Source organism: Ranitomeya imitator, chromosome 5 (assembly GCF_032444005.1).
Source record: "Ranitomeya imitator isolate aRanImi1 chromosome 5, aRanImi1.pri, whole genome shotgun sequence".
NCBI classification, from domain to species: Eukaryota; Metazoa; Chordata; class Amphibia; order Anura; family Dendrobatidae; genus Ranitomeya; species Ranitomeya imitator.
In genome coordinates, this window is record NC_091286.1 from 94,917,653 (window position 1) to 94,936,061 (window position 18,409).

General features: G+C 39.2%; 1 protein-coding gene across 1 annotated transcript in view; it reads right to left on the reverse strand.

Annotated features, from left to right (window-relative positions):
- Positions 1–18,409, reverse strand: part of CFAP61 (cilia and flagella associated protein 61) — a 411,230-nt gene that overhangs the window by 77,865 nt on the left and 314,956 nt on the right. The window contains exons 22-24 of the mRNA XM_069768933.1: positions 10,053–10,345; positions 6,687–7,002; positions 2,779–2,870 (exon numbers count right to left, since the gene is read on the reverse strand). Of these exons, the coding sequence (XP_069625034.1) occupies positions 2,779–2,870; positions 6,687–7,002; positions 10,053–10,345 (701 nt within the window). The remainder of the gene's footprint in view (positions 1–2,778; positions 2,871–6,686; positions 7,003–10,052; positions 10,346–18,409) is intronic.

The following is an 18,409-nucleotide window of genomic DNA, read 5'->3' on the forward strand; positions in this document are numbered from 1 at the left end:
CTCTTCATTCCTATCCCTGTAGGCGTGGCTCTTCATCCCTATCCTGGTATGCATAGCTCCTCATCCCTATCCATGTATGCATGGTTCTTCATTCCTATCGCTGTATGCATGGCTCTTCATCCCTATCCTTGTATGCATGACCTTCTCATCCCTGTCCTGGTACGCATGTCTCCTCATCTCTATCCTGTTCTGCATGGCCTCCTCATCCCTATCCTTGTATGCATGGCTCCTCATCCCTATCCTTGTATGCATGGCTCCTCATCCCTATCCTGGTCTGCATGGCTCCTCATCCCTATCCTTGTATGCATGGCTCCTCATCCTTATCCTTGTATGCATGGCTCCTCATCCCTATCCTGGTCTGCATGGCTCCTCATCCCACAAAAAAATGTGTTGAAAAACTCGGCTTATATGTGAGTGCATACGGTAAGTACATTAGTTTCATTAAGTCTAAAAGACCTAGTTAACAGTATATACTGTTTGTGTTGTGAAATATTATGACAGATCAGCTTTAAAGGGACTCTGTCAGCACAGAATGACTTTAAACCAAGTACAGTGCTTGGTGCTTCACGGTGAGGCCAATCATTTAACTGCACCTTCCCACCTGCTTGTTTTCCATTTATGTTGACCCTTCTCTGGCTCTATAAAGACAGATCTGATTTTTTGGTTTCCTATTGGTGAGGAGCGAACATGCTGGGATAAGGTGTTATCCGACCATGCTCGTGTGATAGCCGAGTGACTTTGGTGTGCTCGAATAATATATTAGAGTCCTCAAGGCTGCAAAGCTGGTGGCTTTATGACAGTCACAACACACGCGGGGATTACCTAACAAACAGACAATTGCTGCATGTGTTGTGGCTGTAGAGTAGCTGTGAGACATGCCGGGCGGGAGAACTCAAACATATTATTTAAGCACACCGAAGACACTCAGTTGGCACACAAGCATTACTATTTCCTATAAAAAATTCTAATTATGCAGATTCTATCCCAATATATACACAGGGTGATTATAAAAGATTCATTGGGATTCATAGAGGTATATTTCAAAATATATTACATGCACAATAATGAACATAAACTCCAAATTCAGGACATAATGTTAAAAAATGTTCTATGTGTCCTCCTTTTGTCACACGACAAACATCAATGTGTGAATCCAGTTTGACTCAAACAGCATGTCCCTGTCGATGGCCATTAAAGTGGCGGTCATACGGTCCCGGACCTCATCCAGTGTTGCTGTCAATAGCGGCACTTAAACAATATCTCTGACATACCCCCAAAGGAAGAAGCAGCACACAGTCAGATTGGGAGACTTGGGGGACTATTCTCTTGCATAGTCGCCATTTTGGGATCTGCTGCTGCCCTGCCACCAGGTGAGTCAGAAGCAAATCTGTACACGCAACGTACAAACTTAGAGATGTGACCCTTCGATACGATATTATTACTAACAGGTGATATATGTTTGCAGTAATATGAATGCAAAACCCAGTGAATCTACAATATAATTGTCTAAGGCTCACTAACGTCTTTCTGTCTGTCTGTCTGTCTGTCATGGAAATGCCAAGTCGCCGAATGGTCGCGGTCAAACGGCCAGGGTTAATGGCAGCGTTAACGGACCGCTTTATGCCGCGGTGTAACGCACTCCGTTAACAGTGCTATTAACCCTGTGTGACCAACTTTTTACTATTGATGCTGTCTATGCAGCATCAATAGTAAAAAGATCTAATGTTAAAAATAATAAAAAAATTTAAAAAATCAATATTTACTCACCTTCTGTCAGCCCCTGGATCCAGCCCAGGCCTTTCCCGCTCCTCGCAATGCTCCGGTCCATGCATTGCGGTCTCGGGAGATGATGACACTACATCTCTGTGCTATATACTACGTGGCTGTGCAATATACTACGTGGCTGTGGAATAATTATGTGGCTGGGCAATATACTACGTGTCTGTGCTATATACTACGTGTTTGTGCTGTATACTACGTGTCTGGGCAATATACTACGTGGCTGGGCAATATACTATGTGGCTGGGCAATATACTACGTGCCTGTGCTATTTACTACGTGGGCTGTGCTATATACTACGTGGCTGGGCAATATACTACGTGTCTGTGCTATTTACTATGTGGGCTGTGGTATATACTACGTGGCTGGGCAATATACTACGTGGCTGTGCTATATACTACGTGACTGTGTTATATACTAAGTGGGCTGTGTTATATACTACGTGGCTGTGTTATATACTACATGGGCTGTGTTATATGCTACGTGGGCTATGTTATATACTACGTGGGCTGTGTTCTACGCTACGTGGGCTGTGTTATATTTCTCTGCTGTATCTGTGCATCATGAATCGTGGTATGTGTTAAAGAGGGGGGCCCACTGAGACTCTTTCGCTCGGGGCCCTCAAAAACCTGGAGCCGACCCTGGCTTCACTGATTGGTCACGCCCAGCTGCAAACAATCAGCGACAGTTGCAGTCCGCCCGCGAATTGGCGCGGAACTTGAACCACGCTTCGCTAATTGGTCGCGGCCGGCCGAATCCTTTGTATAAATTGCATTATTGTGAAAGCTTCATAAATAAACTACATACATATTCTAGAATACCCGATGCGTTAGAATCGGGCCACCATCCAGTCTTTTATAATCACCCTGTATATATATATATATATATATATATATATATGTGTGTATATATATATATATATATATATATATATATATACACATATATATATACATATGCTGAACACATGCACACTGTATGTCACACTGTTTTACTTACATAACTTGGCTGTGCCATCTGAGCTTCTAGAGGAGATGGAATTGCAGGTTTTGTGACATGTAAATAGTAATAGCCACCAGGAATAAGACCACCTGATAAGGCAGAAAAGCAACATAGTCTATCATTATAAAATTATAGGTCAATTTATTTATTTTTTATCTTTCCTTGCATATACTGGGCATGATTTACAAAAGCTAAGTTTTAGAAAATGCAAAGTTTTAGAAAGTTTTTTAAATTCTTCTAATGCTGGTTAGAGTGTATCTTTTGATCATTTGGCACCTGGCTAATTTTGGTCCACAAAGACCATGTAACTTTGGTGCATGAAATAATGATTTAGGAGTCGGACACACCTCATTCCTGATAGGCCATGCCCCTTGATGCACATGTTGAAAAACCATGCCTAACATGTCAACATGTCTACAATGCTCAGTATAAATTGGCACAAATTATGTCACATTTGAACCCCAGTGTTTCCATCACTGTCTATGAATTTACATTTAGATCATTGTCCTACAGAGGTCACTGTCTATGAAAGTCAGTAATAATCCTAAAACAAAATACAGTTTGATGTGGCACTTAAACTTACCGCCCAGCGCTGCCTCCTCCTGCTTGACTAACGGCTCCTTTGCCTAAAGTCACACAGCAGTCAGCCAACCAGGAGAAGATAGTGCTGGGCAGGGAATAGAGCTGGAGTGACACAAGCTTCAGATCTTTATCTTTAGCCTCATTTTTATATCAAATGCTGATTTTTCATCAATAGACGAATGGACGCTTTTCTTTTTGCGCCTTCTTGTATGCATTGAGGTTTTTCTTCAAGATAGCGCACAGGGTTCTTGAATTGTCCGCAAAATGAAAAATGTTCTTTATTTTTGCCTCCAACCTTTTTTGCTACTTTTTTAGAGACAAAAGTCACAAGAAGAAATGTTGTAAATAAATGTCAGATGTACATAAAAATTCCTCTAGGGTGAAGACTGGACTACACTTGAGCAAACATTTTACAACTGTTTATAAAGTCATAATTGAAGAATTAGTCAACAACACATGAAAACCCTGTCCACAATGATGGGCATTAAAAAAAAAGCAAACAGGCGAACATGTATAAAATAGACTTTAAGAAACTCAAATTAAAATAAGGAAGAATAAAGTGCAAATGAAAAACAGATGAAAAACACCCAAAACTAGACATAAAAGGCTGAAATGTAATAATGAATAGGTCCCCATGTACTCCAAGTGGTATCATTCTCAAAATGTCCACCAAGCCCAGATTTGCCCCTTGTTTAGACCTGTCACTTGGAATTGTGCATGGTGATCCAAGGCTTGTATTATTCTGCTTAGTCATGAAACCTGTTTTATGACGCTCCTGCTGAACAGTTCTTGTTTTTGGGGTAATTTGGAAATTTGTAGTAAGTGATGTAACAGAGGACAGGTGATTTTTACTTTTCCACAAATTTCGGCATTACACAGGTCTGCAAAAAAAAATTTTTCTAGAGCGGTTTTGGTTATTCCACGTAATCTTTATGTTTTTAAGTGCGCTGAATCCGAAAATGACCTCTGTTTTGTCATAGGACATCACGTTTTCTGACAATTTAAGTAACTATGTTAAATAAGACAATACCTCAAAATAAATGAAAATAGACTCATAAAATTAATTTTTTATTACAAATGTTTCATGAAAATCATTTTTTAACTGCAATGAGCTCACTAACGCACACTAAAATCGATTCTTCTTCCCTGTGAGGCTTCTCTTGGTACATTTACGCTTGTGAGTAGCATCTGGAATGTCTCTCTGAAGCGTCCAACAGCAGTCTGCCATCATTGTAATGCTCCATCTTCCCTGGCATCTTCTTTCCATCTCTTTAATGTCCTGGTGGAATCGTTCACCTTGCTCTTCACTCACAACTCCCAAATTTTCAGGAAAGTTGTCAAGGTGGGAATGGAGGAAATGCACTTTCAAACTCATCAGGCAACCTAAAGCTTGAAATGCTTTCAGCATTCGTCCGACGATTTTTTTGTAGTCAGGGTCTTTGCTATTGCCTAAAAATTTCTCTACGACCTCTTTAAATGCAAACCACCCTTCTTTTTGAGGATGTGTCATGGTATTGATAAACTCTTAATCAGCTATAATCCTTCTAATGTCTGGTCCTTCTAATGCCTGGAAACTTGGTGACCAAGTATTTGAAGCATTCTCCATCTTTTGGAAGTGATTTTACGAATTGCTTCATCAATCCCAATTTTATGTGGAGAGGTGATAGAAGAACTTTATGGGGAGGAACCAAAGTTTCTTGGAGGACATTTTTTTCACCAACTGTGAGCACCCTCGGCTGCCAATTCTTCTTGGTCCAGTGATTTTGTCGGTCTTGACTGTCCCATAGACACAGAAAACAAGGGTATTTGGTATACCCAGCTTGTTGCCCGAGCAGCATGCACAAGACTTTCAAATCCCCGCACACTTGCCAATCGTGGTCTTTATATTTAAGTTTACGAAGAACCAATTCAAAGTTCTCGTAGGTTTCATTGAGGTGTACAGAATGACCTACAGGGATGGAATCATAAAAACCACCCTTGTGGAGTAAAACTGCTTTGAGACTTCTTTTTTAAGAATCTATAAAAAGACGCCATTGTGCTGAATCATATTGGATTTTGAATTGACCCATCAAACCTTCGACATCGATGCAATAAACCAACTTATCTTCCTGGGCAAAGTAAGGAACATACTCATTTTCACGATGTCTGAACCATGAAAAAGACACTCCTGGCAACAAAAAATTCTTGCTTTTGAGCCTTGATCCAAGTAACTCAGTGGCATCTTTGGGAAGATTCAAGTCTCTTACCAAATCATTCATCTCCTCCTGGGAAAACAATTTTGGTCTTGTATCAGCTTCAAAGTCAGAACTTGATTCATCATCTGGTTCAGGTATGACTCCACCTTCATCGGAACTAGTTATCTCTTCCAAGGTAGCAGGGGCCTTGGGTACTGGTATATCTGTGCCATGGAGGATGGGCCGAATTGCTGAGTGAATATTGGGGTATGAAATAGAATGCTTCCATTTTGAATTATACCCTTTCACATCGCACGAACAAAAGTAACAATCGTCACTAAGGTTCTTTTGCTCTCACCATACCATAGGAATCCCATAATGGAAAGCTTTTTTCTTAACCTTGAACCAATTTCGGAGGTCCTCAACACACCGTTTACACATTTATGAAGCGCCCAAGCTTTATCTTGATCTCCAAGCTTTAGTCCGAAATAAGCGAAGTATACTTTTTTCACAAAGTTTGTAATATTCAGCTGTTGCTTCAACACTGTATATTCACCACAAATGTAACAGAAACTGTCAGGCGAATTAATACACTTCCGCTGAGCCATAATGCTAATTTGGGGAAACACGGTTGAATATCACGAGCTAACACAAACTGAGATGAAAAGGTGTGAACAGGCGAGAACCAAGATAAAACAATTGAATCAAGCCCGAGAATGTCAGAGCCTGCTCGTTCAGCTTGCAACATGCTGATGCTGGTTTCATTAGCTCACTCTGAAAGTTCTTTTCTTTGAAAGTTATATTTTTTTGGCATTGTATATCTTCAATGCATTGATGTGAATTAATTAATAGTAATTTTGACTTTCAAAACCCTAAGATAAAAAAAATACCAAAAATTGAGAAAAATATACTAAATTTGAAGATATTTTTGCATTTTGTGGCAAATCCTGACGTCCAGGATTTTTTTCAATATTTTTTTCGTTTTCAGCACACCAAAATACATGGAAATTAGATGAAAATAATCAAACAGCTTTTTATTCGCAGCATTTCGGAGAGTTGTCCATATTCCATTGGCCATTTACATAGTTCTCTTCAAGATAATCCAGAACGTCATTGCAATAAGGCTCAATGAAATATCTAGAAACTAACCTTGCATTTTAGGTCCTTTATAGATTGGGATAAGTCTGTTACATTCTGGTGATGGTTCGAGTGTCGGGTCAAAAAGAGGAAGCATGGCAGCAGCCAGCTGAACGCCTATCTCCTTGGCACTGAAATAGCTGTGAGACCACTCATTAGCATAATATCTATTGGAGTACTTGGTCAGCGGTCCAGCTGCTCTTATAGAAGAATCATTGGTGTGAAACATAGTATCAATAACCAGCTTTCCATCATATATCAAGCAGGCACTGTTAACTGCCTTAAAGGCATCGTAGTCTACTTTCTTCTTCCAAAAACTGAAAAATGCCTAAAAGACAAAATAATATATAAGCAAAACAGATATATACAGTACATCATTACCTCTGGTAAAAACAATGCTGATAGACACTCATGCCACCCCTCTTATGAATCACAATTTTGGAGCATTTTACGATGTTCCTCTCTTACTCCTCCTAATGAAGTGTCTGCAAATTGAGATTCTGGTTTGGCTTTTATCCTAAGTCATGTGACAAGGCTCGTTAAAGGGTCGACATTGACCGTTAGAATTGCTACTTCCAATAGGTGGCACTAGAGTTCTAGTCCTCTTCCTCTCTGAAGAGACAATTTGCATATTTCCCAGAGGAGCATTGCGGCTTTAAGTCTCCTCACCTCAACATGCTTAACATGTCACTCTCCGCAAGGATAAACGATACTTCTTGGATCCCGGTCAGATGCCTCGCAATCAGCCAAACCAGATCTCCACTTTGCACTGACGAGGGGCAGTACCCCGAAATATAGTGTCTGCAAATTGAGATTCTGGTTTGGCTTTTATCCTAAGTCATGTGACAAGGCTCGTTAGGATTGCTACTTCCAATAGGTGGCACTAGAGTTCTAGTTCTCTTCCTCTCTGAAGAGACAATTTGCATATCCTCCTAATGAACAAATTTACAATTGGGGGGTTACCATTCTCCATGTCATAGGCATGTCTCCGTACACAGTCCGATACTATCCACTCTGATTGGCCATATGATGAGATACAGTGGGGAAAAAAGTATTTATTCAGCCACCAATTGTGCAAGTTCTCCCACTTAAAAAGATGAGGAAGGTCTGTAATTGACATCATAGGTAGACCAGAACTATGAGAGTCAAAATGAGAAAACAAATCCAGAAAATCACCTCGTCTGATTGTGTACATATACACAATATATAAGGTATCTCCCAAAAGTGAGTACACCCCTCACGTTTTTTTAGACATTTTAATATATCTTTTTATGGGACAACAATGAAGATATGAAATTTGATACAATGTAAAGTAGTCAGTGTCTTTACTTACTTAGTCATGGAGTTCACTAGGGCTTCACAAGTTGCCACTGGAATCCTCTTCCAGAGCAGCATATTTATAGTCCTTTGCAGTTGCTTGTTAACTATTATCCCTCATATCGTGCTGCCAATGGTACACAAGCTCATCTTTGATCAGGATTAGCTCTGACTACCTCATTGGTGGTGTTCACTCAGACTATATACAGATCACTATATATACCCAGGGCCTATGCTTCTTACTAGGGATTTGTCCTTGTTTTACTGTTGTTGTTATTACTGTTCTAATGGTGCTTTTACCAATAGTACTTAAAAAATGTAATAAAGTTTTTGATACATTTTATATATTGTATAGTACTCTATTCTTTTGGTTTTCAATACAGTACAGGAGTTTGCAATTATCATCCATTGAAACAACATGGGGGATTATAAATACTCATTGTGTAAAATATGCTCCCAACCAAGTGGCATGAATTAAATCGCTGTGAGTTTATTCTTATTGCCAATGTGATGTAGTGTGCGGTAGTGTATTGTCTGGGCACTGACAGGCTGATCCTTTAACCTCTGCAGCAATGCAGGCAGAAATCACACGTCTATTTTGAAAAAGCAACCTTTGGATATGATGCTGAGCACATGTCCTCAACTTCTTTGGTCGACCATGGTGAGGCCAGTTCCGAGTGGAACATGTTGTGTTAACCCCTTTCTGAAATTGGGCGCAATAGTACGCGCAAGTCGGAATCCCTCCCTTTGATGTGGGCTCCGGCGTTGAGCCCACATCTTTCCCGGCACATGTCAGCTGTTTTGAACAGCTGACATGTGCCTCTAACAGTTGTGGGTTCAATTGCCCGATCTATTAATATAAAAAAATAATTAACCCGATCGCTAAATGGTGTGACGAGATAAAAAATTCAAAACGTCAGAATTACGCTTTTTTTGTTCGCCGCAACATTGCAATAAAATGCAATAACAGGCAATTAAAAAATCGTATGTGCACCAAAATGGTATCAATAAAAACATCAGCTCAGCTTGCAAAAAAAATAAGCCCTCACCCAACCCGAGATAACGAAAAAGGGAGACTACAGGTCTCGGAAAATGGTGCCATTTTTTTTAACCAAAGTTTGGAATTTTTTTTTCGCCATTTAAAAAAGAACCTAGACATGTTTGGTGTCTATGAACTCATAATGACCTGGAGAATCATAATGGCAGGTCAGTTTTAGCATTTAATGAATATGTTAAAAAAAAACAATGTGGAATTGCACTTTTTTTGCAATTTCACCGCACTTGGAATTTTTTTCCCGTTTTCCAATACATGTTAAACCCAATGGTGTTGATAAAAAAAACAACTTGCCCCGCAGAAAACAAGTCCTCACATGGCCATTTTGACAGAAAAATAAAAAAAAGTTATGGCTCTGGGAAGAATGGGAACAAAAAACAAAATGAAGGGGTTAAACCACTATATGGTCTTGGCCACCGTGCTACAGTTCAGTGTCAGGGTGTTGGCGAACTTCTTATAGCCTAGGGCCTCGGACATCTTCATGTAGAGATACAATTCTTTTTTTCACTTCCTCGGAGAGTTCTTTACCTTGAGGTGCCATGTTGAACTTCCAGTGACCAGCGTGAGACAGTGTGAGAGCGATAGCACCAAAATGGAACACACCTGCTGCCCCTTCACAGACCTTGTAACACTAATGCGCCACGTGACACGGGAGAGGGAATATAGTTAATTGCACACAATTTGACCATTTTCACTTAGGGGTGTACTCAATTTTGACAGCAGTTTAGACATTAATGGCTGTGTGTTGAGTTATTTAGAGGGCACGCCAAGTCTACACTGTTATACAAGCTGTATACTGACTATTTTACATTGTAACATTGTATCAAAGTGTCATGTCTTCACTGTCGTCCCATGAAAAGATACAATAAAATGTTTACAAAAATGTGAAGGGTGTACTCACTTTTGTGAGACTCTGTATAAATATAAATATATATATATATATATATAAAAGAAACACATTTCTCCAAGTTTCTCCTTACAAAACAGGATGTGCTCTTTGTACTCACAATGCAGGATAGTTTCAGTGGTTTTGAATCGGTGGTAAATGACGCACAACATATAGGATCTGGGTCAGCGCCATCATTCCATTGCGCCAGTTTACTGTTGTAGTAGGTAGTCACGCCAGCTGCCGATAAGCCTTTATGCACAGCTTCCTCTATGGCATAATTGTTAAAGCAAGTGACATTTGATGTAAGTGGAGGCTGTACAAAATGAATTCGAGAGCCACACACTCCCAATGACATGAGAGTAGCAACTGTGGTGTAACTATCAAGTGTGTTCCCATGCACAATCACATTTCCTAAAATAAAAAGAAATAAGGAAAAAACAAAAAGAAATATGTTACATAGAAAAATAAGAGCGTATTGGTGTAAGAGATTTTAGATGATACAGATTTGCTCCCTCTGACCCGATTATTTAAGTGATGCTAGAGGAGAAGAGCGTTGCCTAGCAACTCTAAACTCGAAAATTTACAGAGGAATCCGAACAAAACATCCCGCAAAAGTAGAGTGTGCTTAGCTCAGATGAATAGCATTTGGCAATTTCAAAACTAATAAGAACTATCCTGCTTAAAAAGAACATAGATTTCCATGGATTGTGCAGAAGAAAAGAACATTTTAATAGATTTGCTTGCATCTCTTTATGAGGACAATAAAACAAGTGTATAGTGATTACAATGTGGAGCAGAAAATGCACCTTAAATTATTGCTTATGTGCCCTGCATAATTATGTCACTTAGTTCAGATATGTTGCTTCTATTATTTTCATCTGGTAAAAAATATGTAGTTGGTAAATACCAGACAAAATAAAGGACATGAAATGAGTTGTCATCTTGTTCTGAACACTGCATAAATGGCTATTTGATTTACGATGTCAAAATTCATCTACAATTACCGAAAATGTACAAAAATGGCGTTTGCTCAAAATGATGCATACCCAAAATTGTAAACACAACCAAAAAATCACATTAGATTTCTGTCAAATCTTCTTTTTTATTTTATGAACATCATGAGTGTTACAGTACTCTACGTGGATATCTGGCAACTCTTAGGATAAATTCACACAGTGCTTTTTTGCAATGTTTATTTTTTTCCACATGAAAAATGCAAAGTATTGGCATGAAAAATGCTGTGTACATTAAGTGCGTTTTTTCATGCAGTTATTTTCCTAATCTAAACTGTGCATGAATAAGCATTAGAACTACAATCCTACTTCACCAACAAAAGGAAACGGAGACATAAAAGCAAGGGAGGCTGGAGCACCTGGGTCAGGAGATAGAGAAGGCGTAGCTGGGCTGCTAGGGACTTTTCAGTGAGGTAGGGTTGTAGATCTAATGAGGACTCATGCAGGGAAAAGAGACTTCATGTTACTACATAAAACTTAGAAGGATTTAACTCGTCTGTATTAATCATGTGATGCCAATAGTGGAGACGAATAGGTTAATGTTGTGCTGCCTGGATAAAGGAGTCTTTGAAGCCGGAGACTAATGTAGATAGATGCATTTTTTGTCAACGCGTTTGAAATTTTCACAATTATTCTTCAGGACAAAGCAATCTAATCATTGTTAAACAGAAGAATTATCTGGGTAGAAAGGCAAAATAAGCAATTGTAAGGACACACTGCCGTATAATATGATGACTGCAATACATTAAAAGGGTAAAAATGTTGATGGGAGATTCTATAAAGTATGCAGGTTTGGGAAAAACAAACATTTTCTACTACCAATCTCTGGGGGTGAATTCGCACACCGCAGATTTTGTTGCAAATATTTCTACAACTAAAAATCAGTCACATTCATCTGAATGTAGTTGTTTCAGGTGTATAAGGCAACTGCAGAACTTTCTGCAACAGAAGCTGCACAGCTTTACAGAAAAGTCGTTCTCCTGCAAAAATCTGCATTAATTTAATTAACTAAAATAATTAATGTATCAAGTGGCGTAACTTGAAACTCATGGGCCCCAATGCGAAAGCTCCAACAGGGCCCCCAAATATTTAAAATCTTTAATAGCAATAGTCTTTTTATATAGGCCAAAGGGAATTTTAGGGCCCCCCATGCTCCAGGGCCCAGGTGCAATTGCAACCCCTGCACTTGTTGTAGCTACGCCCCTGCATGTATCACCTATCATACTATTCTGACACAAAGCCACAACTGCATCATAACTGCCTAGTCTGGCCTTACGCTAGATGTTGTACCAGTGCCAAGAAATGTAGTATTACATGATTAATTTATCACTTTTGTCACACATACACTGACGTCTGATGTCCCAGGCATAGTTGTGGCTTACAGAGATGAACATTATAACCAGAGATGAGCACAAATATTTAGAGAACTCTGATCCGGCATCCACATCGGTACTCCGTGCCGCCATACCAGTCCTGTGAATTTTCTTGGCCAGCTCTTGAATGTCGGCATCCAGGGCGACTCTAGCGTTTACAAGGCTTTTGCGACGGGTCAAGTGCCAGCCAATGAAGTTCGCAGGTCCCAGGTCATAGGACTGCCAATGAGTACCGCCAAGGATGCCAGACCAGGGCCCTGTGAATTTATTTGCTCTACTCTAATTATGACAAGTGAGAATATTTTCGTTATACGATACTTCTCATATCTTTTTTTCCTTTTTTTTTCCCAGAGGAGCACAGGATTCTGTAGGATACTCTACTTAGGGAGAAATTACAAATTAGAGACCACACAGATGAATAAATACTATAATTAATGCTACATACACAGTATAATTAAGCAGCTGTGAAATGAGTGCTAAATGCGAGCTAATATTATAATAAGTGGTACATATTTAGGAGAGAGCTTTCCTTCGAATATTGGCAGCTTTCCTGACAGCTGAAGACAAAAAGATTATCAACATTTTTAATCTCAACATCTAGATAAAAATTACAGGTGTCACAAAGCATACTAGAGAATGGATTAATAAAAAGACTTTTTACTACAGCCAGCAATCTACTTCCTAAACAGTTAGGCAATGTGGAAGCGCCTAATTAGAATTTAATGCAATAATGTAAAACTTTCACTTTTTAAATAAATTAAATGGGGATTATTGCAATTTAACACTAATAAATATTCAGTATTTACAAGGAACATTAATTATGTAAATAAATGAAACAATCTTATTAGTCCATCATTTGTATAACTAATGTAAAGTGAAACATTGGAGATTATTTAAAATTACAGATGAGATTATTTACTAACATTCGATCTTGTAAAAGACAGGAGTGAAACTAGATTTTGTACTAGTGTTCAGAAATGTTCTACAATCTTTTGTGACCATCTATATATATAATTGTCTAAGGGGTACTTCCGTCTGTCTTTAACGGAAATCTCGCATCGCCGATTTGTCGCTGCCGCCAGGCCGCGACCAATCAGCGACGGGCTCAGTCCGGCCGAGAATTAGTCCCTGCCCTACTTCAGTCCAGTCAGTGCCCGGCGCCCGCTTCATACCCCCCTCCAGTCAGCGCTGACACAGGGTTAATGGCAGCGTTAACGGACCGCGTTATGCCGCGGGTAACGCACTCCGTTAACGCTGCTATTAACCCTGTGTGACCAACTTTTTACAATTGATGCTGCCTATGCAGCATCAATAGTAAAAATATCTAATGTTAAAAATAATAATAAAAAAAAAACCTGCTATTCTCACCTTCCGTAGACCGACGATGCGCTCGCGCCTGCTGCCAGCTTCCGTTCCCAGAGATGCATTGCGAAATTACCCAGAAGACTTAGCGGTCTGGCGAGACCGCTAAATCATCTGGGTAATTTCGCAATGCATTCGCTGGACACCAGCGGGTGAGTATATAACTATTTTTTATTTTAATTATTTTTTTAACAGGGATATGGTGCCCACACTGCTATATACTACATGGCTGCTATATACTACATGGCCAGTGTTATATACTGCGTGGGCTGTTATATACTGCGTGGGCTGTGTTATATACTATGTGGGCTGTGTTATATACTGCGTGGGCTGTGCTATATATTACATGGGCTGTGTTATATACTGCTTGGCTGCTATATACTACGTGGGCAGTGTTATATACTACGTGGGCAGTGTTATATACTGCGTGGTCACTGTTATATACTCCGTGGCCTGTATTATATACTGCGTGGCCTGTGTTATATATTGCGTGGGCTGTGTTATATACTGCGTGGGCTGTGCTATATACTACGTGGCCTGTGCTATATACTATGTGGCTGCTATATACATACATACATATACATATATAATAAGTGGGATGTGTTATATACTGCGTGGTTGCTATATACTACGTGGGAAGTGTTATATACTGCATGGTCACTGTTATATACTCCGTGGCCTGTATTATATACTGCGTGGCCTGTGTTATATATTGCGTGGGCTGTGTTATATACTGCGTGGGCTGTGCTATATACTACGTGGCCTGTGCTATATACTATGTGGCTGCTATATACATACATACATACTGTACATATTCTAGAGTACCCGATGCATTAGAATCGGGCCACCATCTAGTATGTTATAGAAACATGATGAACTGAAACATCCAAAAAATAAGTGGATATTCACATGGAGAGAATTAATTGCAGATGTTTTGCCATCTGAATATTAGTCCCATATGTATTAATAAGGTTGTTTCTTCTGCACGAGCAAGGATGTATGCAAAATAAAATTTACATGAAAATGGACAATCACTTAAATTGAACCAAAAAAAATGCTGCATTTAGTACACCCTAAAGGTATGTAAACATGAAGGCCCTAGAAGGTATGTTGGAGATAGAAATTCCTGATTCATTAAGAGACACATGCCTCTTAAAGAATGAGGAGTATTTAACCAGTGGCGTGTGCCATGCCACAAATCTTACTCCAGTCTTTGACTGGAGTAAGATTTCTGGCATAAGGAACAGCACAGCGCATCACGCATCACGTCCCCGCCATGCCCCCTTCAAGCCAAAGATCTGGGCTTATGTAAATGTTAAAATTTGTGAACATTTTTAGCAAAAATTTTGTGATTTTTGAAAGCAATTTACAGTTGCCAGAGTTCTGGCAAAATTGCTTTGATGAATTGGGGCCAAAGTCTATTTCAGATGGATTTTGAGCCAAAAACTGTCAAACAAGTTTTACAAAAAATGCTCAAAGGGTTAAACATATACATTGCTACATAACAATGACTTGCCAAGCCTATGTTCAGGCTTTTGAGTATCTTTGATAAATTTCAGGTTTTCAAAGATGCCAAGTGACTTAAAGAAATGAGATGGCCATTCATCAGGAATCCAATGAAAGTCAATGGGAGTGTTCAAAAGATGCAAAAACCAGAAGTAGTTTCTTCATTATTATTATTTGACGTTAAAAAAAAAAAAAGACTGGAAAAGGGCAGTAAAAAGTGCCCCAAAACCATCGGAAAAAAAGCTAAGAAAAACCTGCCTGTAACCAAAAAAACATCAAAAAGCTCTCAGGAATCGAAATGATACAAAAGATACTTCAGGCAAAAAAAGGCCCTGTTTTCGGAAGTGTTTTCTTTTTTTAAAAACCATATAGGTTTGCATCTAAAAAAGACGTTACGTGCACATACCCTAATGCTAGGTTCACGGAAAGTTTTGTGGAGATGGAAAAATCTGATGAGTTCTTTTTTTTAAAATTATCCTCTCTAGGAAACACTTTGTTTTTCTTTTACATTTTTTTGTCTGAAGCGTTTTAAACAGGTTTTGAGAGGGCTTTTTAAGTGTTTTCCCCCCTGACTATGTTTTACAGCTGTTTGACTTGACAAAGGGTCTTGTCTGGAGCAGATTCGACAAGAAATCCTCCCTCAGGCTATGTGCACAAGGAGTCTTTTTGCAGAGTTTATGGGGCAGAAACTGAGAAGAACAAGGCCAAGTCGACCTGTCATTGGCTATAGCAGAACAAAGTGAAGGTTCTGGAGTGGCCATCTCAGTCTCCTGACCTCCATATCATTGAGCCACTCTGGGGAGATCTCAAGCGCACAGTTCATGCTAGACAGCCCATGAATTTACAGGAACTGGAGGCTTTTTGCCAAGAAGAGTGGGCAGCTTTACCATCTGATAAAATGAAGAACCTCATCCACAACTACCACAAAAGACTTCAAGCTGTCATTAATGTTAGAGGAGGCAATACACGGTATAAAGAAATGGGGTATGTGAACTTTTGATCAGGGTCATTTGGATGTTTTGAGCTGTCATTATGATTTAAAAAGGGAAAACACAACAGTCTGACAATAAATGGCTGCACGCAAACACTAACCATGAGTGGAGAAAAAGTTTTGGTGTTATCATTCATATTCTCTGAAAAAAGGCCAAGAAAGCAAAAATTCAGCCGGGGTATGTAAACTTTTGAGCACAACTGTATAGTAAAAAGAGGAGGAGACACCTGCCAAAACTATGGCAAAACTGTCAGTGGAGCCACTTCAAGGAAAAAAAAAAAGACACCATCTTTTTCCTGAAGTGGCTTTGTGAAGAAAACTCCATTTAAAAGACACTGTGTGCACACACCCAGTTTCTGCTCCAAATCCTCCTAAAAAAAAGTCCGGACAGCCTGAAATACATTTTTTCTTTGGCAAGATTTTCACAGCCTCGCAGGAAAAAAAAATCTGTCATTATTACTGCCATTTTTTAAAATAATAAACATAAATCAACAAATAACACTATAACACAAACATATTTGGTGTCCCTGTAATCGTAACAGCCTATACAATACAGCGATCAGATTATTTATCGTGATTAATAAATGGCGTAAAAAAGTATGATTGATATCTTTTCTCCTTTGAACACTAAATGCTGCGTTGTTTTTTATTGCTATTTTTATAGAGGTATAAATAAATAATTAGATCCGAGACACATATATAAGTCCTCAGACGGACAGAACAACACTCCAAAACTCCAAAATAGTATAGAACATCCGAAAAAAGGAGTCACGAAACTGCCACTTCAAATATATAAAAGTAACACCATTTATTAATAATCATTAAAAAAGCTCAATAAACATACACAAATATATCATCAATAGGGTAATTATTGTGAATCACGGATAAGGTAACAGAACCAACAGTCACAACAAAAACTACGGCTTGTGGTCACAGGTTCACTAAAAGCACATGTGTAATGAATAATATTCTATGACTAGTCCAGCTTTGGACCCGTAAACACATACAAATCTAAATCAACGTATAGGACTGGACCTCACCCATGTCAGCCGAGTTGTGTAGGTGTCCGCACCACACGACGAAATAACAATCTTCCCTGATTATTCTATGTTTGCTGCATTTTTTCATGCTTTTTCCCCCTTATTTGATGTGCTTTTGTTGCAGATCTGAGGCAGCACTTTGAAGGCCTCATTCACACATTCATATTTGGTGAGTTTTTTACATCAGTATTTGTAGGTCAAAACTAGGAGGAAAAGTATAATAGAAACACGTCACCTCTTCGGTATTTATCACCCATTCCTGGTTTCCGCTAACAAATACTGAGGTTAAAAACTGACCAAATACTGAACGTGTGAACATGCCTTAATGCCTTTTTAATAGTACAGAAAAGCTTTGATTCTGCACTTAAAAATGCAATCGCGTTTTTTAATATACGCTTTTGTCAAGCTCTACCCTGAAGCTTATAGAGATAAAATACACAGCACAGTCTAGTAGCGTATTTTGAGGGTAGTTTTGGTGAAATCACATCCATAGGTCCCAACTAGAGATGAGTACGACGCAGAGATGATGTCATACCAGCCCTAGCTACAAAGAGAGAGACGCTTTGGGGATGCCGGAAGATAAGGAATTCGTGGGCCTCACGTTCAGACACCAGGTACTTCTGACCTGGATGCCGTATTAGAAACCCGTGAATCAATCCACTCATCTCTTGTCCCAATCTTCCCGGATACAGCGGACAGTTCTGGATTTGGGTCTAGGCCCTACAGTCTCGGGTATCTGCTGAATGTCCCTCACTGCCACAGAACACTCTGACATCTCCAGCTGGGGGAGAAAGAAATGGTAAATGGGCGGGGTGTGAGTGTGCCGCTGTAAACTATGTGCACCACACTGTTTGTCCCTCCTTCTATTCTGGAAAAGTTGGGAGGTACATCCATAACGTCAGCGATAATGATTCTGTAGTCCAGACCAGTGCAGCAGAGACAGATATTCCCATTTCAGCCTTTCATGGAAGAACACCTTAATGAGGGAATCACACTCACCGTTTTTATGTCAAATTTACTTTTGATCCATAAGTTAAAAAGTAACCATAGTTTGAATTTGTATTTCATCAATCAATAGTACACATGAAAATAAGCAACTTTGTAAAATATCTTATCAGAGAAATCTGCTTCTTTCTCCAACAAGACTGATCAGTCGTTATCAAAAGTCTCAATTTTCGGGTAAAATCTGT